Source organism: Zootoca vivipara, chromosome 12 (genome assembly GCF_963506605.1).
Source record: "Zootoca vivipara chromosome 12, rZooViv1.1, whole genome shotgun sequence".
Classification (NCBI taxonomy): Eukaryota; Metazoa; Chordata; class Lepidosauria; order Squamata; family Lacertidae; genus Zootoca; species Zootoca vivipara.
Window position 1 is genome coordinate 32,023,223 of NC_083287.1, and position 27,607 is coordinate 32,050,829.

At 43.7% G+C, this 27,607-nt stretch overlaps 1 protein-coding gene across 1 annotated transcript in view; it reads right to left on the minus strand.

The window, feature by feature from the left end:
* LOC118091708 (probable acyl-CoA dehydrogenase 6) overlaps positions 1–25,188 on the minus strand; it is a 61,594-nt gene extending 36,406 nt beyond the window's left edge. The window contains exons 1-2 of the mRNA XM_035128939.2: positions 24,919–25,188; positions 9,155–9,275 (exon numbers count right to left, since the gene is read on the minus strand). Of these exons, the coding sequence (XP_034984830.2) occupies positions 9,155–9,275; positions 24,919–25,107 (310 nt within the window). The 5' untranslated portion in view covers positions 25,108–25,188. The remainder of the gene's footprint in view (positions 1–9,154; positions 9,276–24,918) is intronic.
* Positions 25,189–27,607: the final 2,419 nt, after the last annotated feature.

Genomic DNA, 27,607 nt, shown 5'->3' on the forward strand with positions numbered 1-27,607 from the left:
CGTCCTTGATTCCTCTCACACTGGGTCCATTTTTAACTCCAAATTAAGCAATTTTCATTTATTATCTTAAATCATTCCAACACATTTTTTCATTATCTCACAACTATTTCTATTGTTAAAAGCATCGACTATCTTCCACCCATAATTCATCTTAATCCAAATCTAAATTTATCTTCCCATCCATCTATCCTCTATTTCTCCCCTTAGCCTCAAATTTCTACCCAAAAATTTTCCATACATTCAGATATTATTTCTTTTATCATCATAACATTTAAACACTTATATCTAATTCAGCCCCCCCCCTCCCCTGGACTCAAGGTCTCCCAGATGAATCAGCCAGTTCCATAGGTCATTCCAGTTTCGGGCCATCTTGATCAGTCAGAAAATAACATCCATTATTACTCCTCACCCCACTCCCGCTCTTTCACCACCTATCTACCACTCTCCCTTCTTTGTCCCCTGCTGCCTCCCCAATTTCCTAGCTGTTGCACAATACCATCCAACTACATTTCCACTTTTCAGCCCTGTCTCAATTTTGGCCCCCCAGTTTCTGAATATTCAGGTTATCAGTAAGCACAATTACCGTGGGAACTCTTTTTTTCAGCATTAGATCAAGCCATACCTCTACCAACCTAGAGTGTTGCCTACATCATTCCTCTAATTAGAAGCTTGTGTCGCTTCATGCCATGCTGCCATTAAAAAATGTTAATGAGAACAGCCTTTTCTAGCTTTATTGTGTACTCTGGAGATTGCACGGACACTTGATTTAATTTGCCTCAACGTTTATTTATGCATTCCTTCCTAACGAATCTGCACTCTTCGTTTAAAATATTCAGGAGACAAACATTAATAAATGGAGGCCTAGATATTGGACGCCAACAGGGTAGCAATATTCTCGTCTTGCATAACAATCCTATAGCCTAGTGCAAATGGCCGTAGCTATGCCAGACCTTATGCTAACACAGGTGGCTGGGATCATTGGCAACACCAATATCAATGTCAGAATTATCCCTCCCTCTTCCCTGCTTTTTTCTTTCTCTTTACAAATTTGCAATAATTTTTTTTTAAAAAAACCCATTTTTATGCATGTTGCTTGCCTTTTAAATTCAGATAGAATTGTATAGATTTTTAAAACCAACTTTCTCTGAGCATTCTGAAACAAGAGATTTTTGAATAGAATTTTAAACAAGGAATTCCATATTTTGTTTAAAAGTTGTTCTCTTGCGGGTTTTATTTGGAAAGATGGAAGGTATGTCTGTTTCAGTAGATCACTGCTTGATCTTAAGAAATTATGTGTCCTTGGTCTTTCCAATCCTTAAAATGAAAAATGTTTCTCCAGATTGAGCCATTAAGTATACGTTGTAGTTGACTTCCTATAAATCAAACATTTCTGGAGCAAGTTTTTGAAAACAGTATGACTCAGAAGATGTTCTCAAACAGCATTTCTGTCATTCAATTTTAGGATTCGCTGATTATTTATGGTTTTCCTTTTCCTCTTGCAATAATGAAAACTGCTTACTAACTTCCCCAAACTTGTACCAGAGTTTACTATTAATAAAAGAATGTACTGGAATGTCAAACTAATAAGCTACAACTACGTATGTAGACAAAAGCTGGTGACACCTTCACAATAAAAACCCAATACAGTTCAGTTGATCACCGTTAAACACGGCTGTCCACTTCTGATGAAACATTCTTTTCCTATTACACATCTCATTCTTCACAATGGAACAACCATGCAGATGTTTCCTACTTTTGAAGTAGAACAGGTGGCTAGACAGAAATTGTGTGCGAAGGTGGTGTAGAGGTTAGAGTGTCAGACAGGGACCTGGGAGACCAGGGTTCAAATCCCAATTGGTCATGAAGATCACTGGGTGACCTTGGGTCGGTGACTGCCTTCCAGCCTAACATACCTCAAAGGGTTATTGTAGGGCTTAAATGAGGAGCGGGGGGGAGGGGGGGCATGCACACCACCTTCCTGAACATCTTTTAAATTATTATATATTAATTGCATAGGGGGACGCGGGTGGCGCTGTGGTCTAAACCAGTGGTCCTCAACCCCCGGGCCACGGACCGGTACCGGTCCATGGATCAATTGGTACCAGGCCACCCAAGGAACATTAAATACAATTAAAATAAAATTATTAAATCAAAACAATCTAAATAAAATATAAGCAATCAACATCCCCCCCCCTCAGCGGGCCGCAGTACAATGATCAAACGTTGACTGGTCCACGGCGATAAAAAGGTTGGGGAGCACTGGTCTAAACCACTGAGCCTCTTGGGCTTGCTTATCAGAAGGTTGGCGGTTCGAATCCCCGCGACCGGGTGAGCTCCCGTTGCTCTGTCTCAGCTCTTGTCAACCTAGCAGTTCGAAAGCATGCCAAAAGGTGCAAGTAGATAAATAGGTACTGCTCCGGCAGAAAGGTAAACGGTGTTTCCCTGCACTGCTCTGGTTTTGGTGTTCTGTTGCGCCAGAAGCGGCTTAGTCATGCTGGCCACATGACCCAGAAAAACTGTCTGCGGAGCGGACAAACACCGGCTCCCTCGGCCTGTAAAGTGAGATGAGCGCCGCAACCCCAGAGTTGTCTGCCACTGGACTTAACTGTCAAGGGTCCTTTACCTTTACCTTTCTTTAACTGCATAAACACCAACAAAGTGCTATATAACATAAAACACAAAGCCTTGCCCAAAGGTTTGCAATCCAATCCAGCTAAGAAAGAAAAGAAAGGAGATGGGGTGATTGAAAACAAAGACAGAGAGAGGCACACCAAATCTAGAAATCTTGTGATGCAGGATTTCAAAAAACTTTATTTAATCATATACAAAAACTAGTGAAGTTATTTTCAAAGGCAGCTGCTCCAACATCAGAACTGGCATAATACCAACTGACTGCAGCCTAAATACCTTCAGACAAGCCGTGTTAAGAGTACATTCATATTAGTGGTTTGAAACACAGCAAGGTCATCTCCCCCCCCCCCCAAGCAGCTTTTGACGCTGCATTTGCAATGAGATGTTTCCATTAGAAAGGGCACATGAATGTCTTCACTCGACCCCCATGACCTTTTCGGTCTCCCCGCCTCTGAAACTCTCCTCGAACTCCTATTCATCAAACTGTCATCTGCGTCTGTGCGACAGCAGTTAGGGTATGCTCACATTATTCTGCTTTTATTTTGTTTGTTTGTTAAAAAAAATGGATTGAAACTGGTTTGTGGCGGGGAAACACCACATCGAACGGCAGTACAGTGGACGCTCGGGTTGAAAACGTGATCCATGCAGGAGGCACGTTCGTACCCTGCAGCGTTCGCAACGCACAGCCTAAGCACGTGTGGGTCGCAATTCTGCGCTTTTGCGCATGCACAAAGCACGATTTAGTTTGGGTACTTCCAGGTTCAGCACGGGACATAACCTGAAAACATGCAACCTGAAGTGTCTGTAACCTGAGGTATGACTGTATTTGTCAAGAAACTCCAGGATCATGCTAGTGGCATGTAAAAGATTAGCAGTGGTAGAGCATTTGGTGGGAAGCAAACAGTTCTGTGAACATACCCTTAGATATGAAAAGAGAAGTCTAATCATCGACCAAATTGGGAATGCAAGACTGCTCTAAGTATGCCGGTCTAGAGAACTGCTTTGATCCAGTTTCTGGTTTCAAGTTCTCTTTAACCAATAATCTCATTTGTCCTTTAAACTTAATCTTTAATGTTCTCTTTGCACCGTCAGCATTTTTATAAAGTGGAAGCTCAGAACTAATTGGATTTCTCAAGCAAACCCATCAAAGTGTAGCAGTTTTCTGAAGCAGAGCAACTGTTTATGGCTACCGTTCCCTCATTCTGGGCCAAACCTTATTAAAATAATGGCATTGTTTCGACAGAATTTTGGCTTTAATTATATATCATGGAGATACAATCAAAGGTCACACACACACACAGAGAGAGAGAGAACATATATGTGCATACATAAACACACTATCTATAGTGGTACCTCTAGATACGTACCTGATCCATTCCAGGGTGCCATTCGCACCCTGAAAAGTACGTATCCAGAGCGGTGCTTCCGCGCACACAGGAAGTGCGCAGAACGCTTCTGCGCATGCGTGCGCCGCACAACCCTGAACTAAACACTTCCGGGTCTGCCGCATTCTTATCCTGAAAGTACGCAACCTGCAGCTTACTTAACCCGAGGTATGACTGTATTTCTTTTGTCTGAGTTCTTGGGCCTTTCCTGAAGCTGTAACTGCCCAAGATAAACAATAAAGAAAAGAATGCCTTCAACGATAGCATAGGTAAAGGGATCCCTGACCATTAGGTCCAGTCACGAATGACTCTGGGGTTGCGGCGCTCATCTTGCTTTACTGGCCGAGGGAGCCGGCGTACAGCTTCCAGGTCATATGGCCAGCATGACTAAGCCGCTTCTGGCGAACCAGAGCAGCACACGGAAACGCCATTTACCTTCCCGCTGGAGCAGTACGTATTTATCTACTTGCACTCTGATGTGCTTTCAAACTGCTAGGTAGGCAGGAGCAAGGACCGAGCAACGGGAGCTCACCCCGCCACATGGATTCGAACCACCGACCTTCTGATCGGCAAGCCCTAGACTCTGTGGTTTAACCCACAGTGCCACCCATGTCCCCAACGATAGCATAGTTTGGTATTTATTTTCTTTACTATCTTACCCTCTATTAAATAGTTAATTCCCACAGTCTATCTCTTATAAAATCAAAGAATCATCCTCCCAGCCAGCCCAGTTGAAGCAAAGTTTCCACAATGAAACGGTGACAATATTATACCTTGAGGAACATATTCACATTGGAGACTTAAGAAACATTTGCCGGGGGGGGGGGGCTATTTTTAAATAGCTGCATTCTTATAAGGAACCAAAATCACAGAGGCTGAATTCTGGAGCATTAAAGAGACAAGTCATCATTACCTGCAGACAATATTAAAACATGCAAACACACCACCCTGCAAGGAAAACCCCGTACTTGAGTGGGACATAGCAAATAGCAGGCGTTCAACAAGATCTGGTAATATGTTCAAAATGTTTGCCTTGCACATCTTGCTAGTTTTCTTGTGGTGAAAAGTCATCCAGCACACAGCTAGAGATATGACCCAAGCTGTAGGATAATAAAAGAAGTCCAATCTTGTGCAATTTAAATATGCAGTGCATTTTGAAGCCCATGTTCAATTTATGCTAAAAGCTGAGCATTTTTTTAAAAAGCAGAATCAGACAAAAAAAGAAAACAAGTTAAGTGATACATTACCAAGCTTTTGTTCCATTTAACTCTGCAATTTGGTTATAAAAAGTGCATTTCTTAAACAGGAATGCCCAAATGCTCACATATAACTACTCAGAACTATATCTGAACCATGCAATTATGCCTCATTTGCTTTTCATGGATTCTGTATCTTTTCAACCCTGACTATGATTCAAAGTACAGTATGTTTACTAAAAAAATTAGTAACTAGACTAGTTCTAGTTCTCTTTCAGAAGCTACTAAGGATTAAAAAATCTTCCCAAGGTAAGAGCAAGAAGTTATTTCTCTCTCAATTTCTACTTGAGTGTTTTAACAGAGATATGACAGCAGACCCTAGGACAAAATTGGCAAGTGATTTGAATTCTTGGCGTAGTCCACTTTAGTCCAATTTCTACAAGGTGTCGGGCTTCCGGTTTAGCGCCAGCGCCGTCCGGTGGGGTCTGCCTCGATCTCCGAGGCAGCCTGTCTTTGCGAGGGGGGGGAGCAGCGGGGGCGACGCTGCACCCCATAGAGCCCTATATCGAGCGTTATAGGGACGAAAAGCCTCAGCGGAGCCCCAATTCGGACTCCCCAACTCTCTGGTAGGCTCTGATAAGAGCCCCAGAGCGAGGAGGGTTGTAGTCGCGGGGCCATTTTGAGCACCATTGTTGTCTTCGCAAAGAGAAGCTCCGTTCCGGAGGCGGAGAGCGCTGAATACTTCCAAAGAAAAAGGACTCAAAAAATAGATTACCGTGAGTAAGAAGGCTAAAAAATTCTTTTTGGGACTTAAATTTGGAGCGGGTGGAGATTTAAAAAACGGAAGCCGATCTCCCCCATATTGATTGAAAGTGGAAACAGTTAAGAAAATACCCATTGCCAAGTCATTTGTGGATTTGTTATATCTATGCATCTGCAAGAACTGTGCTGAAATCCCCCTTGGTGACAAGGCAGAGGGGAGAGTGTGAGATTTAATAAGAGAGAAGAGTCTCTTACTACTGCTGGAATCGGCGGTCCTGATGGACTCAGCAAGATTTGTGTAATAGGGAGTTTTGAAACAATGTTGATAAACTGAGCTGTAAAAGTTGCTTACGAAAACTCCCTTGAATTACAATTTAGAAACAAGTAATGGATTTTAATTTCTGAATACATTGTAACCAGTTTGGAAAAATGGCGATCGAATGAAAAATACTAACACTTCCTGTGCTCTGGGATTGCACTGTGTCCTTGAGAGGAGTACAAAAATGTCAACATACGATTACACAGTTGGATTTAAAGAAAAAACTCTGAAATTCTTATGGGAACTTACTATTGGAACACACAAACAGATTGCTCAATTAGAGGAAACAAATCGACTTCTTCAAGGGGACAAGGGACAAAAAACGTTGGAACAAGAGAATAAACAAGAAACAGAAGGAAAGCGAGAAACATGTCAGTTTTTGGATCAAGAGGAAGTCTGCAATGAGAAGAAAGAGGAAAAAGTTTTTGAGCACGTGAATCAGGGGAATGACGCTCCCATGGAAGGGGGAGCAGAAATTATGTCTGGACTTCAGAATACCCATAGGGAACAAAGACCGTGGGAGAGGATTACCTACATTGAGTGGATGATACAAACAATAAAGGGGCAACAGCGAGGGAATGGAAAATTTGGACATGTAAAATTTCGCAGAAAGGGAGTGGGGTAAATGGAAAAAGGTTTCTTGTTTAAAGGCTGGCTAAAACGGTTTGAAACTGGTTTATGGACTATGGAGTTTGCTGATCCGAGAAGGGAGGTGCCGTGAACAGGGGGGGAAGAGGCTAAAATTAGAAGATAAGATTTAAAATGGAATAAGAAAATGATATATAGATTTTATAAAAGTATGAAAGTTCTTGCAGGAAAATTTCAGGCAAGGGAGGGAAAGTAGAATAGAGATGTGTGTGCGTTTTTCTTTTTAGATTGGAAAGAAGATTATTAGTATAGCTGGGAAGAATGAATAATGGGATAGCGGGGTTCTCTAATCCTCCTCCCGTGGTCGTCTCCGTTCTGGGGTTCCCTGGTGGCAGAGGGGGACTCCCGGAGTGGGGGGGAGGGGGGGAGGGGGAGAACCAGCTGGAAAAAGAGCCATCTCTTCCTATCTTCTGTACCCTGGAGGCTCTCAGTGGCAGGGAGAGTTCTGGGGTGTGGGGAGAAGGAGGGGAATGGAAGGAGATATATAAGTAAACAAATAAAAAAAAATTATTGATAATTTGATTAATTGGCTAAATGGACAATTTTAAATTAAATGAGATTAGAATGGTTGGTAAATAGTGAAAACTGTAAAGATGGAGCTGGCAAATGAAAATCAACAAAGGGGGGGGGGTCTGGGGAAGCCCAATAGACAATGTTTAGGAAATTAGATACGCTGTGGCTTTTTTTCTTCTTCTGTTTTTTCTTTTTTCTTTTTTTGTCTTTCTTTTTTTCTTTTTTCTTATCGTTTTTGAAAGTTAAAGTTAGACAACAGCTGGGTGGATATTCGCCTGTCCCTATCCTTGCCATCCTGGGACCTCTTGGTGGCAGAGGGAGGTTCGGGGGGGGGAAGGGGGGAGGTGGATAGAGACCCAACTATAAAATGAACCACATTTGATTGCCTTCCTCTCGGGGGGTTCTCTTGTGGGAGGAGAGAGCTCTGGGAGGGGGGTAGGAGAATGTGAAAAATATGTTATGTATGTGTATGGTCTTTGCTATTATGTAAAATTTTATTATGCAAAATCAATAAAAATTAATTTTTTTAAAAAAAAACAATTTCTACAAGGTGTCCTGCCACAAAGTTAAAAGTCTGATTTTAACAAAAACCTGAGTCAGAGCAAACCAATGGCTCTTTTTCAAAGTTAGCAGTCCTCCTGACCTTAAGGTGAAAAAATGTAACTTGGCAACAACCCATGTTCTCCTGGACCTATCCCTAATGAAACTACCTTTGGCTGTATATACCCCAGACCTTTAAAGCACATTCAAAATACATTTCTTCTCCCAAAGAACCTTGGGAACTAGTTTTTTTAGGGTGCTGGGAATTGTAGGTCTGTGGGGTATGTGTGAAGTACAATTCCCATAATTATTTGAGGGTAGGCTTTGAATGTGTTTTATAGGTCTGGGGCACCCACCGTCCTTGTCCTTTTCTATGCTGCCCTGTGTAATGGATCTGTGCAGCAACCCTAAATCCTATTATGAAACCATCCTCAGATTTATGGGGTTGACACGGTGATCACATTCTCCAGCCCCTAGGTAGACAAAATAGCACCACACACACGGAAGGTATAAGCAAGTCTCAGGGAAACCCCAAGTTTTTCAGAAGTACAAAACCCCATAAATAAAAAACCAAGCCTAAGCATGCTCAGTAACCTTAAAATACTGACTGACTGTTGGGGGAGAGGGGGAGAGAGACAGGAGATAAAAAGAAATGGTACTGATGAGAGCCAGCTTGGCTGGCTCTTTTAAAAGCACTGCAACCTTCTGTTGCCGTTCTCAGTTGTTGCATTAAATTCTAAAATGCAGTCAGTTCACACAAGGCAGATTGACCACAATGAACTTTGATTCTCATCCTACACACCTGTTTGCTGGCACAATGGTTCATAAGGTCAGACTCTTCATTCGAATGTTTAAGGAGGCTCTGCAAGAATACATTAAATATTTCCTGGAATACACCCAGAGCAAATTACACCTGTGGTTGGGAGGGTAGGGGAAACTGCTATGTATCTTGGTGAAATCTCTCTCTCTCTCTCTCTCTCTCTCTCTCTCTCTCTCTTCCCCCCCCCCCCCCGGCTTTAAAATGTTCCAAATGAGATGAATTTACAAATAGCTATTGAGATTAATTTAGAAACAGCTTTTGGTAAATCTCTGAACCAAGCCATTTAAAGGCCAGAACATGCATTTTACATTAAAAGTAAAGGCTTAAGACTATTTCTTACCAGTTGGCTTATTCACTCCAAGGAATCCAGCTTTCCCCAGAATCTTAAAAACCTGGTGTGCTGGAAACTGTCCTTCTTCTTCCCATTTGTCCACAAATGGGTTGATTTCTTTGTCAATAATCTGTATTTTGAGAAATGGGGGAGAGGGGGAGACAAGAGTTTGGAAAGTTAAGCTTGTGCTATTTGCCCTGGCTGAGTCTCATTAGCTTCAGTGGGGCTAGATAGGCTTAACACCAGATGCTACAGCTTAAATGAGATTGTGGCGGGGTGTGTATGTCACGCTTCTCTTCTTAAATAGAAGCAAAGCACTTTGTTAACACCTAAGGACAGCTGACTTTTCCCATTCTTGGGAGATTTCCCTCATCTTAATCACTCTTTCAATTCAAATCATCCTGTAGGCAGTGCTGGCTGGTAGGGCAGAAGCCAGGGAACCCCACAGTAGATGGCGCCAGAGCCAATGAAAGGTAAAGCCAACAAATTCTAAGTTTGCCCCTCCTCCTCCCCACTGAGTTCTAAAATGGCAATATGGAGACTAAGCAGGGGGAAAGCTGATAGGCCCCATTTGCCCATATGGACTAGCCTCCATGTGTTGGCTGGGGCTGATGGGAGTTGTAGTCCAAAGCATCTGGAGGGCAACAGATTGGTGAAGGTTGCTGGAGGGCCTGACAAATAGCAGCTCTTTCCCCATTTCCGACTAAGTCCCCTTTGGGGAACCACAGAAATTCACACACTCCTTTGTGAATCCTTCCTGCCCCGCAGGTGTACTGAAGCTGCTTGGAAGTAAATGGAGGCAGGGAAAAAAATATGAGATAAGAATTATTTTCCTTACAAATCTTGAAAGGTTCTGGAAACCAAGCCTTATGAGGAATGGTTGATGGAGTTGGGTATGTTTGGCCTGGTAAAGAAGAGATTGAAATAGGATAGCCATCTTCAAATATCTAAAGGGCTGTCATACGGAGAATGGAGCAAGCTTGTTTTCTCCTGCTCCAGAGGCTAGGACCCAAATCAATGGATTCAAGTTACAAGAAAGGAGATTCCGGCTAAACATCAAGAACTTTCTGACAGTAAGAGCTGCTCAATAGTGGCTCAGACTCCCACAAGAGGGGGTGGAACTCTCCTTCCTTTGAGGTTTTTACAGAGGTTGAATGATCATGTATGATCTAGATGAGATTCCTGCATTGCAGGGGGTTGGACTGGATGACCCTTGGGCGTCCCTTCCAACTCTACCATTCGATGGTTCTATTAACATGAGAAGGAAAGCACTTTTTTGTCAGAAAAAACACACAATTTATTACAAACAGCTAAAACTATCACAGAGGTACAAAAGTCAGCATTCAGGTTACATATTCAGATGACACACCAAAGTTTGCAGGAAGTGAGTTACTGACTTATGTGCAGTAGAGTATATTATGTCAGTGAACTTGAAATCGTTTCCCCCGTTTCTGAGGCTAGGTGTCATGGCTTATATAGCCAACACTGTAACACCTTCACACATGGAAGAGGTGTCAGCAGGCTTGTGAAACCCCAAAGTTACAAAAAATATTTGGGTGGAAAGAATCCAAAGAAGGCACAAAACCCCCATCAGCCAAATGAACACTGGGCTGAGTGGTCACAGAATGCAGATTGACAGGGCCAGAGAGACAGAAAACTGGAAAGTGAGACAGGAATGGCATGGCTGGAAATCTGAACACTCCACACTGCAACATTTTGTTGTAGGTTCCACTTGCAAAGTTGAATCCCATCTACTGTATTTTATATATATATTTATAATAAAGAACACACCGCTGAAACACTCTTTAACAGGTTTCTTGAAATCTGCTTATAGCAGCAACTTGATTTTCAGTAAGAAGATTGAACAAGCCTAATTGCTGACCAGCACCTTTATTTATATCCTGCCTTTCCTCCATAGAGCTCATGATGATATTTGCAGTTCTACCACCGCATCTCATTTTATCCTCACAACAATCAGTTTATATACCCTTAGAATTTTCCTCCTCTGACATCTAATAGATAGAAATGTTAGTCTTTTTATCAGAAAGTTACTGCTTTTTTGTTCAGTTTTGTCGTGAAAACTGGCTATGTGCTGAAGCAAGACAGAGATGAATGCAAAATCTGTGGGATGCAAAGGGTTAAGTGCAGTCAAGTCACAACAATCCCTAGATAGTCCACTTGGAGGACTGAGGAGGAGGATATGACTAAGCGTAGTTTCCTCTTCCTTCACATGCAAATGAGTTGAGGAAGTGGCAGATAAATCCTGAAGGAAACAGCCATTTTCCCTCTCTTGGACCAGACCTCTTGGACTACACACATCTTAGTGAGTCTCTCCCTCAAGGCCTCCAGCCTAGAGAGAGAGATGAGATGGAGTCTCACTTCTTATAAGTGAACTTCACAATGTATATATTACCTTTTAACTAAGCAAGTCTACCTCTTGAGTGTGCTGTACCTCGAGATGCTTGTAAGTAAACATCTTTTATACTTTTAAGAGCATTGTGTTGTGTCTTTTCTTTTAAGAGGGAAAAAGGGGAAATACCAGGAAAATACACTTTATTTTAGTGGCTTAAATCAAGCCTGCGCAAACGTTCTTCTGCTGTGTATTTTGCAAAAGGGGAATGTTTTACTCTGCTAAAGTTTTGTGCTTGCTAGCGCAAGCGGGGATAGGATATATTAAACAATATCTCCTCATCCACATTCCTGAACATTCCCACAAAGGGTTATTGCGGCCCAGAGTTGCGTATTTTGTGTATTTTTGAAGGATTGATTTGGATTGTGATTTTGAACTCTGTAGGATTTTTCCAGTTAGGATTTCCTGGTTGAGCACATGGTCTCTTTGTTCTGCAGTGTGCTTGGGGGATTAACTACCCCTCCCCTCCCTCAGAGTTTACAGCACTGAGAAAGATCAGAGGTAGTGAAGATATTTTTGAGATTTTGAATTTGATTTTTGAAAGATTTTTGAATTTTGGAAATTTTTGAAGTTTTAAGATGGCAAGCTCCAGTTTTGATAGTGAGGCAAGACCAAGTTTTATGCTGCTGGATGACAATAATTTTGTGCAGTGGAAGCAGCGCGTTTTAGTTTATCTTGCTGCTAGGCGTGTTCTGCAGGCCATTAAGGAAGAAAAGCCTACAGGAACCGATGCAGAAGCTTTAGCTAAGATAGAAGCTTGGAGTATTAAAAATGATGAAGCCAAGCACATAATTTTGAGCAGTTTGAGGAATGAGCATCTATCAATGATAAATTTTGAAGATGATGCATCTAAGATCCTAGAGGACATTGAACGCATTTATGCACAATCTACAGAGAGTTCCTATAGATACTTGTTGGATAAGTTACTCAAGTTGAAGATGAATTCTAGAGAAGAGTTTACAGAGCATTTTAAGAATTTTTCTGAGATTGTTCAAAGAATTGCCCTTACTCCCAGAGCCTTTGATGATGTGACTAAAGTAACGTTTATGCTTGCATCATTGGGACCTACGTTTGCTCCATTTAAAAGTATAATGGATCACACAAAGGATTTAACTTTTAATGAGCTTATCAACCATTTAAGAGAGGAATGCAGAGATAGCCTTGATTCTCAAGAAAGGAATCCAAGGAGGAAGGATAGCAGCTATGCATCCAAGCATTTTGGAAAGTCCAGACAGACATCTAGAGAAATAATTTGTTTTAAATGCAATGGGAAAAACCACATAGCAAGGAACTGCAAGAGTCAAAATGGGGATAAAGTTGAATCCCACCCCTCAAAACCACAAGGTGTTAAGAAGGGGAGTCATGAGCAAACCATGTTGATGCAGGAGAGGAGTTTAGCTGTCCAGGATTGTGAAAATAAGCGCAATAAGTGGATTCTTGACAGTGGAGCGAGTTCTCATTTCTGTTATGAAAAGGAGTATTTTAATGAGATTAATGGGGATGAAACCTCTGAAATTGAGATTGCTGATGGCAACATTGTAAAGGCAATTGGTTCAGGAACTGTGAATTTGAAATTCAACGTAGATCATGAAACAATTAATACTAAGATAACTGAAGTTAAGTTTGCACCAAAGCTTAATTGCAACTTACTCAGCGTGTCCAGTTTGGACAGGAAAGGTTTTAAAATTACATTTGAAAAAGGACAATGTATTGTGACTAAGCATGATGAAGTTTATGTTCAAGGCACACTAAAGGATGGTGTATATGAGCTTAATGTTTCAGAGAACCAGCAGAACCAGTCTGCAAAGGTGGCGCAACCAAGTCAAAAGGACGAAGGAAGTCTGGAACTCTGGCACAAGAGACTTGGACACAGAGACACCAACGTTATTCTGGAACTACAGAAAGGTGATCTTGTGAGAGGTCTGCAGGTAAAGCAAAGCAACACAAATACACCAACATCAAAATGTATAACTTGTGTTAGTGAGAAAGCAACTAAACCTTCTTTCCCACGTTGTGCAGAGAAGAGAAGCACTAAAGTATTGGACATTGTCCATACAGATCTATGTGGACCAATGAATGTGTCTTCTCTAGGAGGTAATAAATATATTTTGATATTTTTGGACGATTTCTCGAGATTCTGCGTAGCCTACTTTATCAAGGAGAAGAGTGAGACAGTGGAATTGTTCAGGGACTATCTTAACATGGTCAAGAACAAGTTCCAGCGAGCCCCTTCCATTTTAATGTCCGATAATGGTGGGGAATTTTGTTCACATGAGATGCAGGCCGTCATGGCTAGAGAAGGCATATCACACGTGACCACAGTTGCCTACACACCCCAACAAAACTCAATTGCAGAGAGGAAATTTAGATCCATTTTGGAAATGACAAGGTGCATGCTAAAGGAAGCTAACTTGTCACACAGGCTGTGGGGTGAAGCGGCTCGTTGCTCAGTCTATCTTCAGAACAGACTGCCCACAAAAGGCGCAGAGCGCACACCATTTGAACTTTGGCATGGAAAAGCCCCAAATTTGTCACATATACGTGTATTTGGAAGTTTGTGCTACTATCATGTGCCCAAGGAGCACAGACACAAACTTGATTCCAGAGCGAAGGCAGGGATCCTAGTTGGGTACGCTTCTGGAGGAAAAGGATATAGAGTCTTGGATCCGCAAACTGGCAAGACAAGTTCGCAGCATGTAATTTACTTCGATGAGCAAGGCAAAGTTGATACAAAGGACACTGCCATTGATTGTTCCAAGGAGCCACAGGATGAGGAATTTGTGATTTTTCCTTTTGAACCAATACAAAGTACTAATCCAACTTCTAGTGTCGTAGCACCCCCTATAGGTGACACCCGAGAAGACGTGGAGGTCCAGGCCCCTGGCAGCACCAGAGACGAAGATGATGACGAGCAGCTGTATGGGGATATGCCACTGCTGGAGGAGGATGAGGAAGCTGATGCGGTCGAAAGACCAGAGGTCAGACGCTCATCCAGAACCAACAGAGGTGTTCCACCATTACGGCTGTCCTACCTTACAAGGTCGGCGTCTCCACAGGAACCTTCCAAATGGGAAGAGATAGAGAGGATGCCACCAGATGAAGCCAGTCTCTGGAGGAAAGCTGCTCAGGAGGAGATAGATGCACTTCATCGGAACAGGACCTGGACACTCACAGAACTACCTCCTGGTAAGGAAGCAATTGGAAGTAAATGGGTGTTCAAGGTTAAAAAGGGTTCAGAAGGGGAGGTGCAACGCTACAAAGCTAGGCTTGTGGCACAAGGTTTTTCCCAGAAGTATGGAGAGGATTACGATCAAGTGTTTGCACCGACAGTTCGATACAGCAGTGTCAGACTACTTTTAAGTATTGCAGCATCTAAGCAAATGTCAGTTTACCATATTGACATTGCGACAGCCTTTCTTCACGGCGAAATTTCTGAGCAGATTTATATGAAGCAGCCCAAAGGTTTCATTAAACCAAATGAGGCACATCTAGTGTGCAAGCTGCAGAAAGGACTTTATGGTTTGAAGCAAGCAGCGAGGGCTTGGAACCAGAAACTCCATGAGATGCTGGTGCAGCTTGGGTACAAGCAAGGGACTGCTGATAAGTGCTTGTACACCAAACAAAGGAATGGACAGTCTTCGTACATTTTAGCCTTTGTTGACGACCTTTTAATTTCTACGTCAAATGAGAAAGACTATAAAGACATGGTCAAACACCTCAACAGGGAAGTAGAGGTCAAGGAACTTGGAAAAGTGAAATACTACTTGGGAATTCAAGTTGAGAGAGAAGAGGATGGATCGTTCTTACTCAGCCAAAGGCAAAAGATAACTGAACTGATTGAAAGCATGCAGATGCAGGACGCACACCCAGTTGCGACACCGATGGCCACAGACTTCTTGAAGAATCAACAAGGTTCGAAGTTGCTGCCAAACAACACGCAATACAGGTCAGCGGTCGGCAAACTTTTGTATTTGGTTACCACATGCAGACCTGACCTGGCAAGTGCAGTGGGGATCCTAAGTAGGAAAGTAAGTTGTCCCACTGAGCATGATTGGGCTGGAGTTAAGAGGGTTGTTCGTTATCTAAAGGGAACCATGGACTGTAAATTAAAACTGCCAGCTGTCAGAGACCCTAAACTGCTTGGGTACACTGATGCGGATTGGGCTGGGGACAATAAGGATTATAAATCCACAAGTGGCTATGTTTTTATGTATGGGGACGGAGCTATTGCATGGGGCAGCTATAAACAGAAATGTGTAGCTTTATCGTCCACAGAATCTGAGTACATTGCGGCTTCGGAAGCTTGCAGAGAGATCCCCTGGCTGGATCAGCTCCTGAAGGACTTTGGCGTGCCAAGAACGGGACCTGTCAGCTTGATGGAGGACAATCAGAGCAGTATGAAGCTGACACAAAGTGAAAAGTTCCTTGCACGCACCAAACACATTGGGGTCAGGTACCACTACATACGCCAGGTGATCGAGGATGGACTTGTTGAAATGTGTTACTGCAACACTGACCAGATGACTGCAGATGTCCTAACAAAGCCCCTGCCAAGAGAGAAGTTCCAGGATCTTCGTGGCAAGCTGGGACTCTTGGGTGGTTGATTAAAGTTATTTATGTATGTTTTTGTGTATGTTGTGAATTGCCTGAGAAGGGGTTTGTGGGATGCAAAGGGTTAAGTGCAGTCAAGTCACAACAATCCCTAGATAGTCCACTTGGAGGACTGAGGAGGAGGATATGACTAAGCGTAGTTTCCTCTTCCTTCACATGCAAATGAGTTGAGGAAGTGGCAGATAAATCCTGAAGGAAACAGCCATTTTCCCTCTCTTGGACCAGACCTCTTGGACTACACACATCTTAGTGAGTCTCTCCCTCAAGGCCTCCAGCCTAGAGAGAGAGATGAGATGGAGTCTCACTTCTTATAAGTGAACTTCACAATGTATATATTACCTTTTAACTAAGCAAGTCTACCTCTTGAGTGTGCTGTACCTCGAGATGCTTGTAAGTAAACATCTTTTATACTTTTAAGAGCATTGTGTTGTGTCTTTTCTTTTAAGAGGGAAAAAGGGGAAATACCAGGAAAATACACTTTATTTTAGTGGCTTAAATCAAGCCTGCGCAAACGTTCTTCTGCTGTGTATTTTGCAAAAGGGGAATGTTTTACTCTGCTAAAGTTTTGTGCTTGCTAGCGCAAGCGGGGATAGGATATATTAAACAATATCTCCTCATCCACATTCCTGAACATTCCCACAAAATCATTATTACAAAATAAGTGTGTTTGCTGTTTTTAATCCTTTCCCCCTCACCAGGAAAATAAGCAAATCTCATGGTGCAAAAATAGGCAACCATATAAATCTTGAAGTAAACACATCTACTTTCTAAACTGTCATGTGTTGACAAATCTATGTAGAGCTTCTCTTGAGATGTTCTTACTACTGTAAGAATATACAGTAGTGTTTTCTTGTCAATACTCCCTATACCACTCCTTTAACACGGCATTCTTGAAATGGATTAAACAGGGTTATTAATGATTGTCGTCTGTGCCAAGTGTTTGCCTTGTAATCAGCACAAACAAAAGGAGTCCTGGGCTTCCTTTTCCAGTGATGGTATCAACTCCTTGCAGGCTTCCACTATGGATATACTGTGGTACCTCGGTTTAAGTACACAATTGGTTCCGGAAGTCTGTACTTAACCTGAAGCGTACTTAACCTGAAGTGAACTTTCCCATCGAAAGTAATGGAAAGTAGATTAATCCATTCCAGACGGGTCTGCGGAGTACGGTACTTAAACTGAAGCGTACTTAACCCGAAGTATGAGTGTAATTGGTTCTGGAAGTCTGTACTTAACCTGAAGCATACTTAACCTGAAGTGAACTTTCCCATTGAAAGTAATGGAAAGTGGATTAATCCGTTCCAGACAGGTCCGCACAGTACTAAAACTGAAAGTACTCAAACCGAAGCGTACTTAAACCGAGGTATGACTGTATATAATGACAGTGGTACCTCTGGTTAATAACTTAATTCATTCTGGAGGTCCGTTCTTAACCTGAAACTGTTCTTAACCTGAAGCACCACTTTAGCTAATGGTGCCTCCGGCTGCTGCCGCATCGCTGGAGCACGATTTCTGTTCTCATCCTGAAGCAAAGTTCTTAACCTGAGATACTATTCCTTTGTTAGCGGAGTTTATAACCTGAAGCGTTTGTAACCTGAGGTACTACTGTATACACATTCTAGATAGTCAGATTGTTCTGTGCGCGCACGCACGATTAACTGCAGGTTAACAGTAGCTGTGGTAAGAATTACTTCCTTCTGTTGAATCATCCAACATTCAGCTTCATTGAACAGTACATTTCCGAGCACAATTCAAAGTGTTGGTGCTGACCTTTAAAGCCCTAAACTGCCTCGGCCCAGTATACCTGAAGGAGCATCTCCACCCCCATCGTTCTGCCCGGACACTGAGGTCCATGCCAAGGGCCTTCTGGCGGTTCCCTCGCTACGAGAAGCCAAGTTACAGGGAACCAGGCAGAGGGCCTTCTCGGTAGTGGCACCCGCCCTGTGGAACGCCCTCCCACCTGATGTCAAAGAAAACAACAATTACCAGACCTTTAGAAGGCATGTCAAGGCAGCCCTGTTTAGGGAAGCTTTTAATGTTTGATGGATTTCTGTATTTTAATGTTTTGTTGGAAGCCACCCAGAGTGGCTGGGGGAACCCAGCCAGATGGGCGGGGTATAAATAATAAATTATAGACTCCGTCAGCAGCTGTCCCAAAGCATTCTGCACCAGTCATGGCCTCCAAATGGTCACCAAGCGCAAACAAATACAGAGTAGAAGTTGTGAACTAGGCTATATCTGGGATGAATTGCAAACTATTGCAACTTGATAACATTATCTTACCATAAAGCACTGTAGATTCTAATACAGTCATACCTTGAAAGTCGAACAGCCTAGTTCTCAAATGTTTTGGCTCCCGATCGAAACCCAGAAGTGACTGTTCTTTTGGAAGCGACAGGGCTGCCGCGGCTTCTGATTGGCTGCAGGAGCTTCCTGCAGCCAACCAGAAGCCGCCATTTGGTTTTTGAACGTTTTGGAAGTCGAACGGACTTCCAGAATGGATTCCGTTCAACTTCCAAGGTACAACTGTACTAGGATAGCTGGACCACAAACTTTGTCTTATGCTCTTTGCTGCTGCCCACAAAGCTCCATGAAGGCAAAGGATGCTCCTCCTCCACCCTCTTTCATCTCAAGATATACTCTACACACCTGGAGCATTAACCAATACTGAAGAGACATCAACAACCCCACCTGTGAGGGATAAGAGGTACCGGCAGCCCCCTCCCATACTGAATACCAGCTCCTCCCCCAGTGGGGAGGGGGAGACTTCGAGTGGTGATTCAGGAAGTGGAAACAGGAGCTTGAGTACCTTAGCGGAGCACAGGCACCGCCGGGGAAAGGAACAGGGAAGCAGGGAGATGGTGGGAAAGAGGCCGATCCCAGCTACTCCGGAATTGCGTAAAAAGCGCCGGGGGAGGAGATTCAGCATGCCAAGATTACTTTGCTGGGGGAAAACGCGCAAACCGCCATTCGGAGGTTCTGCGGAAGACTAACAACATGTACCACTATCTGTAAATAGCACTGCTTTCAGCACTGTAAATACACAGCACCAATAAAAGGATAAAATGCAGAGCTGTGTGGAGTCGTTACTCTGAAGTAGCCCACCCAGGCCACTGTGACACCACCTTAATGAAATTCTGTGCTCATTCACATGCATGCACAAGAAAGTGCAGTTGTTCATGATTAGTTATTTGCCACAATACAGAATTACCAGTATATACAATTCCTACAGCAAAGGTGGTGCTCTCAATCTGGAAAAAAAAAAAAACATGCCTACTGGATCGGCTTCCATTAGTCATAGGAGGAACAAGACATGGATATGCATGATTTTTATATTTCATTTCTGTCCAATGTTTCTAATAACAGTTAAGATAAAATAGTAAAAGGCAGCTGAGTACCAATTCCCCTACACCTCTGTTAAAGTTACTTAGTGGGCCTTAATGAAATCTGCCCTTGATCATAAGCCAAGCATGGGGTCATCTATGCAAGACTTTAAAAGACATTTAAAATCATCTGAGAAAGATTTTAAAATACACAGTCTGGTGACCTTAGTAACTGATTAAAGGTCAGTTTTTAGGTTGCAATGGAAAATAAAAGCAACAACCTTTTTTTTTAACAAGTCCAGCCTCTTGTCCAAAATTAGGTGCTACTAATTGTAGACAGAATTTATGTTCCAGAGTGGTTTAAGAAACAACCCTCCTTCCCAGCAATCTCTAGGAATTGTAGGTTTGTGAGAGGAATAGAAATCGCTTAACAACTCTCAGCACACTTAAAAAGCTAAAATTCCCAGAATTCTTTGGGGAAAACTGTGACTGTTAAAGTAGAATAAGAGTGCTTTAGCTCTAAGATGCAGATGTAGCCTAATTAATTAATCCCTTAAGTATTATTCGTAACTGTGATATCCACTTTAGCTCCTGTATATATTAATACGACCAGTATGGTGCTTACCGTAATTACATTTTGGGACCTAATAAATAGAGCAGATTTGAGTTATTATATTAACAGTGTCTTGCTATGCCTATAATGCCAGAGGGAAACAGCAAGGAAAATACTTTCTCATAGCCTCATGACAAAATAATTCATGAAGACTGCTCTTTAATTAATGAGGAGAAAGATAGTAGGAGCAAAGAATGAGCAAAGAGACAGACATAGTTCTTTAATGACAACAGGGCCATTTTAAAAGCTAATATTAAGATCAATGACTGCCAGAGACAATAGTTATTTTTGCCACTTATACCGATAATCAAGAGGATAATCACTCTAAAAGGAACTTTTAAAAGTAATTTCTTGAATTCACTTCACAATACAGCATGTTTTCATTTGTACTGTATTATAAAGTCTGGGGATGATTCTAATAGAAGGCACTAAAAACTGCTTACAGTACCATCCCTATTCATATTCAGAACAACGGAAACCACACCCCTTAAGTTTCCCATTTTGAAGGTCTAGGGTTGACTCTAGCTGATACCCAAGGCCCTGGCTTTAGACAACCCAAGAATGCAATGGTAAGAGGCAGCCTCTTACAACGACAAGAAAATGATGTTTTCCCTTGAGAACCTGGAGTTCCAAATATGGGTAATATTTTGAACCTGGGAATCCACACCCCTGAATGGGAGATAGCTAAAAACAACTTTACTGGGATACACTTGTCAAACAACAGTATAATCCTACACATGTTTACACGGAAGTAAGTCCCATTAACTCCAACAGGGTTTACTTCCTGGTTAAGTGGGCATAGGATTTCCACCTAAATATGCAGGTACCATCTCACTGTTGCCCATCATACACATAAATTAGAGAGAATCACCTGCAACTGCAGTCCTAATCCCAATTTACTTAATGGAAAAACCAACAGGGCTGTTGGGCTATTAAAGGTAAAGGGACCCCTGATCATTAGGTCCAGTCGTGACCGACTCTGGGGTTGTGGCGCTCATCTCGCGTTATTGGCCGAGGGAGCTGGTGTACAGCTTCCAGGTCATGTGGCCAGCATGACAAAGCCGCTTCTGGCAAACCAGAGCACATGGAAACGCCGTTTACCTTCCCGCTGTAGCGGTACCTATTTATCTACTTACTTATCTATTTATCTACTTGCTTTCGAACTGCTAGGTTGGCAGGAGCTGGGACCGAGCAACGGCACCGACCTTCTGATCGGCAAGCCCTAGGCTCTGTGGTTTAACCCACAGCGCCACCTGCGTTGGGCTTTTAGACCCTTCAAAAACACAGCATTTCCATACTATATAGAAAATGAGTACTCTGTTGTGAATCTGACTCAGAGAATGCCTTGGATAACCACAAAAGCCTGCAGATTTCACCTGCCATAAAACCTCCCCACTTTTTGAGAATTGCTCTGAGGTCTTAGGTTTCCTCTCATAACTTTTTACTCTCCAGGACAGGTTCCTTGGGCCTTTCCCCATAAAACTATTTATTTATATTAAATGTTATATGATGCTTTCCATTTGGAAGATCCTTCGAAAGAGCTAGCAAAATGTAAACACAATATATAATGAAACACAATCAGATAATCATCATGATGCAGCTGAATAATCTGTCGAAATACTACAGCAAGCCAGGAATAGAAGATAGCACAGTCTTGACTGCAAGACAGTACGTCTATAATGTGGGCACATAAGAAAAGCCAGTGTGGAGTAGCGGTTAGGGTGCTGGACTAACACCTGGGAGAACAGGGTTCAAATTCCCACTCAACCATGAAGCCCACTGGGTGACCTTGAGCCAATCACTGTCTCTTAGTCAAACCTACCTCACAGGGTTCTTGTGAGGATAAAGTGAAGAGGGGGAGAAGTGTGTATGCCACTTTGAGCTCTTACAAGGAAAGGTGGGGTATAAATGTGGTATTTTTTTAAGCCTCCCAGGTCAGATAGTTCCATCCCCTCAGTTCCACAGCCACTACCCATCAAAAAGGCCCCTTCTCATGCCACAGTCAATTGTTCACAGGCTTATGAGCCTGCTATTGTCAAATATGTCACAGCAATTCCTTCAAATACCACAAACTCGTGTACCTAAACCTTTTCCAAAGAGTGTCATTGGTCTAGGAAGGACGTAAAATGTACTTGCATGTATCGTGCCTTTTGTTGTGCTGACAGATTGAGGTGACCGGGGGGGGGGCAGGGTAACATCATTCCTTCCCCAGCCATTTTTAGCTCAGTCCCATCTATGTGAATCATGTCATACATTGATGGAATCACCAGAAACAAAGTGAACTAAAGCAACTCCTACCATGTCCAGTCTTGCTTTATCCCTTTCTACGGGAAGCTCAAATACTGCATTCCTTTGCTTAACCGGATTACAGGCTCTAATTGGACACACCAATGTTTTAAACTTCACTGACCTTCTCAAGGATTAATATTGTTGACTGTGGCTTCTCAAAGATATCGTCTCCCCTTTCTTCTTCTTTTGGAATCTAAAATACTTTTCAGTATTCATTTAGCAAAGAAGCACAATCAAAATAAGATTGCAGAGCACCTTCTCTCTCAGTTTGCAAGGAAGGCCAGGGAAGATAAGACAAGAGGACAATGGTTTCGGCCAACAGTAGTAATAAACATCCCTTGTGTTTCACTAATGTCCACAGGAAGGTTCTAAGAGGCAAGCCAAGAAAAGTATTTATCGTGGCCGAAGTATTATTGAAGCAGAAAGGCTTATTCGGAGTTCAGACATGTGTTCTGTGACCTGCCTCTGGCACAATTAAGAGTTTCTTTCCCTCCATGGAGAGGCTAAGTATTGTAGTTTAGTCAGAAAAGGGTACAGTGGCCTGTTTCAGATATCATGGTCAGCCAAACCATGGCTCACTGGGACTACACAGGTTCCCAGAGAGTTCAAAGCTGCTCTGCTCCTACCTGGTCCGTTTTCTTCTTATTTTAACTTCTGCACTGCACTGAGCTAAGCCAAGGTTTAGCTCAGTATGCTGTCCAAACCTGGGCTTCTGCTTAAGCTCCCTAACCACAAGCTAAGGTTTCTGGAGCATGCCAACACCTCCCTCTTGCACCTCAATAGCTGCAGAAGAAGTCTGAGATCTGCTGCCCTAGATATCCTGAGAAATCTCTAGTCTTGCATGCTTGCTGAAAGGCTTGCAAGAAAGAAGTGAAGGAAGCTAAATGATTACCCTGGCTCGTGCACTGGTCAAAGTATATCTGAGGAAAGACAACATGAAACAGAACTATTCCTGTAAACCTAGTTTTTCCACTCAGTGAAAGAAACCAAGATTCCATCATATCCAGATAAGCATCAGCAATATTTGCCTGCTCACAGGCAGCAGGAATGCATGTGTTGGTATAATCCAGTGTTCCCATGCAGGATACCTACAGTTCCTACTCAGAATAACTAGAGCACCAGAATGTTTAATCATAAGCAAAGATTCTCAGTCATACCTCCCTCACCTTTTATTTTAAAACAAGAAACGCGAGTGCTTAGGCAGAAAGATAGTAGACTTGTGGCTGCCTCCTTACAGACCAATCTTATACATGTCAACTCAGAAGTAAGTCCCAATGACTTCAAGGGAACTTCCTCCCAAAGTTAGTATAGGATTGCAGCCTTACAATGCTAAAAAATACGGCACAGTGTACGTCCAGTCATACAGGAACACATTACTGAGTTAAAATACTATTCCCCAACCTTTTGAAAGTATTAGGAAACAAAAAAATTGAGTACCGTAACTGGAAATGCTTAGCATATTAGTTAATGATGAAATAATGTAATGTTCTTGTAGATTTTAATCAAACCAACTCCCAAAGCACGCCAGGGCTCAGTAATCAGGGTGGTGCAGTTTCTCCTTTGAGTCATAATTGTTATCCCAATTGTTTGTAATCCCATCTACAAATTATGCCAGTACTGGAGCAGCTACTCAGAATGCTGCTAGTAAGAGCATATACCACCAGCATTGCATTTTCAGTTATCCCTTTGTCTCATAGTTCTGGACCCTGCACCGGAGTCCGGCTGCTTCCACGCCTAGGTCCACAGTTTGCTTGGTTTTTAAGGAGTGTCTGCATGGCACTGTGAACAAAGCATCACTACCTCATGTTATCCCTGTTCAGCTTCAGGACTTTTTTTCTTTTTCAGAACTCAAAGCCCAACTTAAAAACTCAATGAAACACCCATGCAATTTCCCTAGGTGTAGATAGTCTGTTTTGTTCTAGCCAATGTGAGGACCTCCAGAAGTTGCTGGCCTACAATTCCCATCATCCCTGGTTCTTGACCATGCTGGCTGGGCCTGATGGAAGCTAATAGCGGAGGCTGCCAGGAAAAGGAAAATGCCCACTGCCTTCAGGGCAAAAAATGGGAGTCTGCAGCCGTTGACAGTAAAACCACATCTGCACCATACATTGAAAGCACCATGATACCACCTTAAACGGTCATGTATCCCCCATGGAATCCTGGGAAATGTAGTCTGTTAATGGAGCATTGCTAGGAGTCCCCTGATCCCAGAACTACAACACCCAAGGTTCTCCAGGAAGAGAGAATGACTGTTAAACCACTCTGAATTGTAGCTCTCCGAGAACAGGGGGTCGCCTAAGAACTCTCGGGACCCTTCACAAACTACATCTCCCAGAATTCTTTGGGTGGGTGGGGAAGCCGTGATCGGTTTAAAGCGGCACCTTGTTGCATTCAATGCGGGGTCTGGATGCGGTCTTGAACTCAAAAGGCACCGCGGCTGCGGATTCCAGCGCCCAATTCTCTGCACAAAAAACAACAACAAGAGGCGAGGCGGGAGGTGAGGCCGAGACGCCCCGGCCCGCAATACCTTTCTCAGAGACGCCCTCAAGGCGAAATGCTCCTGCGTGTATATTAGGTGGTCTCCGGGGGGGGACCCGGCTACGGCGGCAGCGCTGCTGCTCCGACTGCGAGGAGAGCTTCCTTGCGCCCCGCGCAAGAGGAGCAGCAACTTGGCTCCCTCTTTGCGCCTTAGCGCAAAAGTCCAGCACAAGGCCATGTTCGGCAGGGCCGCTAAAGAGCATGCGTGGCCCCTGCGGCGGAGAAGTACGGAGCGAGGCTGGGCCGCCTCTCGAAACGCCCCTCCCCCCCTTAGCCTCAGCGAGCGCGCTTTCCGTCGCTTGGGAAAAGGTTTCGTCAGGCTTCGCGGGCGGTCCATGAGCAGGAGCTGCGTCAGCTCCAGGGACCATCGTCGCACCCTTAAAGTGGAGCCTTCCCTTTGCAGCTCCCTGCAAATAAACCAACAACAGCGAAAGCTGCAAACAATATACATGTATTTAATTTAATTATTCACAAGCGCTTGAGTCGCTTAGCAGATTTGCATGGGGGGTGGGCAGCATTTGTGAAGCAGAAATGCCTGTTTCCCTTGTCTGGTAATGCAGGCATGGTGTCGGGAGGGGGGGTGATATTGGGTTGCTGTTTTTATTTTTGTTGTGACGTGGGGTTTGTGATTTCAGCTCTCTTGACAAAACATGCTGGAGACAGTTCTCTAGTAACAGCTCTTTATTAAAGTGAACAAGACTGAAGACTGAGGAGAGGAAAGCTACATTTATAGGGACAGGGGACTAGCTAGGAAGGGATACATTTTGGAGGGAACAATATCAAGCAATCACAGTGCTGCCTTTTGGAGGAAACCAATAAGACAGAGGATCCAAATACAGCAGCTTAAATGAACCAATAGTAGCTGTACCCTCTGGAACCAAAAGGCAGTTACTTTATCCTAATGCAAATACAGACAATAATAATACAGATATAAAATCCTTTGGCTCAATACACAACACCCCTCCCCCCCTAGTGAGCACAGCAGACGTAATCCCTCAGGTACTGTGGGGTCCTACAACTTCTACCTGATCTCCTGACAACAGGTGTTGCAGGTTCTGGATTGGGTGTTACCTGTGGTGGAGGGGCTGCTATAGGGGTTTCATCAGGAACAGATGGAGTCCCAGACATCTCAGGGTCCCCGACCTGTACCTCGTCATCATGAGGACTAGCAGACCCTGGTTCATTTGCTGAAGCCCCTGGTGACTGTACCTCTGGACCATTTTCACTCTGGTCTTGCAGCTGTGCGTCATTAGCCAGGGATGAATTATCTGACTCCTCCCTGCTGAGCACCCGGCGCCTCAGCTGATCTATATGTCTCTTCCAAACTTGCCCATTTTCCAAGGTCACATAATAGGACACAGGTCCACTAGCCCGGGTGATCACACCGGCCACCCACCGCGGACCTCGTGAATAGTTCCTCACCCAGACCAGATCTTCAGGGGCGAGATACCTTGTTGTGTCAGTCTCAGCCTGGGGGGTTGCTCTTGAATTACGGTTTGGCATTTTATCTGGGTGGACATAATCCAGCACCGTTACCAGTCTTCTACCTAAGAGCAGCTCAGCTGGCGACTTGCCCGTCGCAGTACACGGCGTCGCATGCTGCAAAAATAACATTCGCGCAATGCGAGCCGACCAGTTACCCTCCATTAAGCGCGCAATGGATTCTTTGGCTGTTCTTATCATGCGCTCAGCCTGCCCATTGGAGGATGGGTGAAAGGGCGCGGATGTGACCCCTCTTATAAAGTTATCAGCCAAGAATGCCCTGAATTCTTGGGATACAAAAGCTGCCCCATTATCTGATACAATGGTCTCAGGTAACCCGTGGGTAGCAAACAGCTGCCTCAACACCTTGATTACGGCAGCTGATGCCATGCTAGGGACCATCGCCACTTCTAACCATTTGGAATATGCATCAACGATAACCAAAAAGACCTTCCCTTGGAATGGCCCAGCAAAATCTATGTGCAGCCGGCTCCAGGGAGTCCTGGACTGCTCCCACCAGTGGACTGGTGCTCTGGCCACTTCTGGCCGCACCTCTTGGCATGCCTTGCATGTTCGTACCCATTGTTCTATGTTCTGGTCCATTCCAGGCCACCACACATAACATCGGGCTAGCGACTTCATCCTGACCATTCCCGGGTGTCCCATGTGAAGCGTCTCAAGAACCCTGTTTCTCAGTGGTGCTGGGATTATCACCCTATCTCCCCATAGGAGACAACCCTTATGCATGGACAATTCGTGCTGCCTTGTCGCATAAGGCCTGAATTTTTCTTCATGCGGACCACCTGGCCACCCCCTCCCCACCCAAGTGAGCACACGGGAGAGAACAGCATCTTTCCTCGTTTTCTCAGCTATATCCGTAGCTGTTACAGGAGCCCCCGGAAGTGTTTCTAGCATCATAATGTGCTCCGCCGGAGCAGGATCCTCATTGCTCCCGCCAGGAAGGGGCAATCGACTCAGCGCATCAGCATGGCACAACTGTTTCCCCGGCACATGGGTCAAGGTGTACTGGAACCCATTCAGGAATATTGACCAACGCAACATTCTGGGGGAGAGAATTTGTGGCGTTTGTTTGTTTGGGTTGAACAACCCTAACAGTGGTTTGTGGTCCGTTTCAATGGAGAAATGGCGACCGTACAAATAATCATAGAACCTTTTGATTCCGGACACAATAGCCA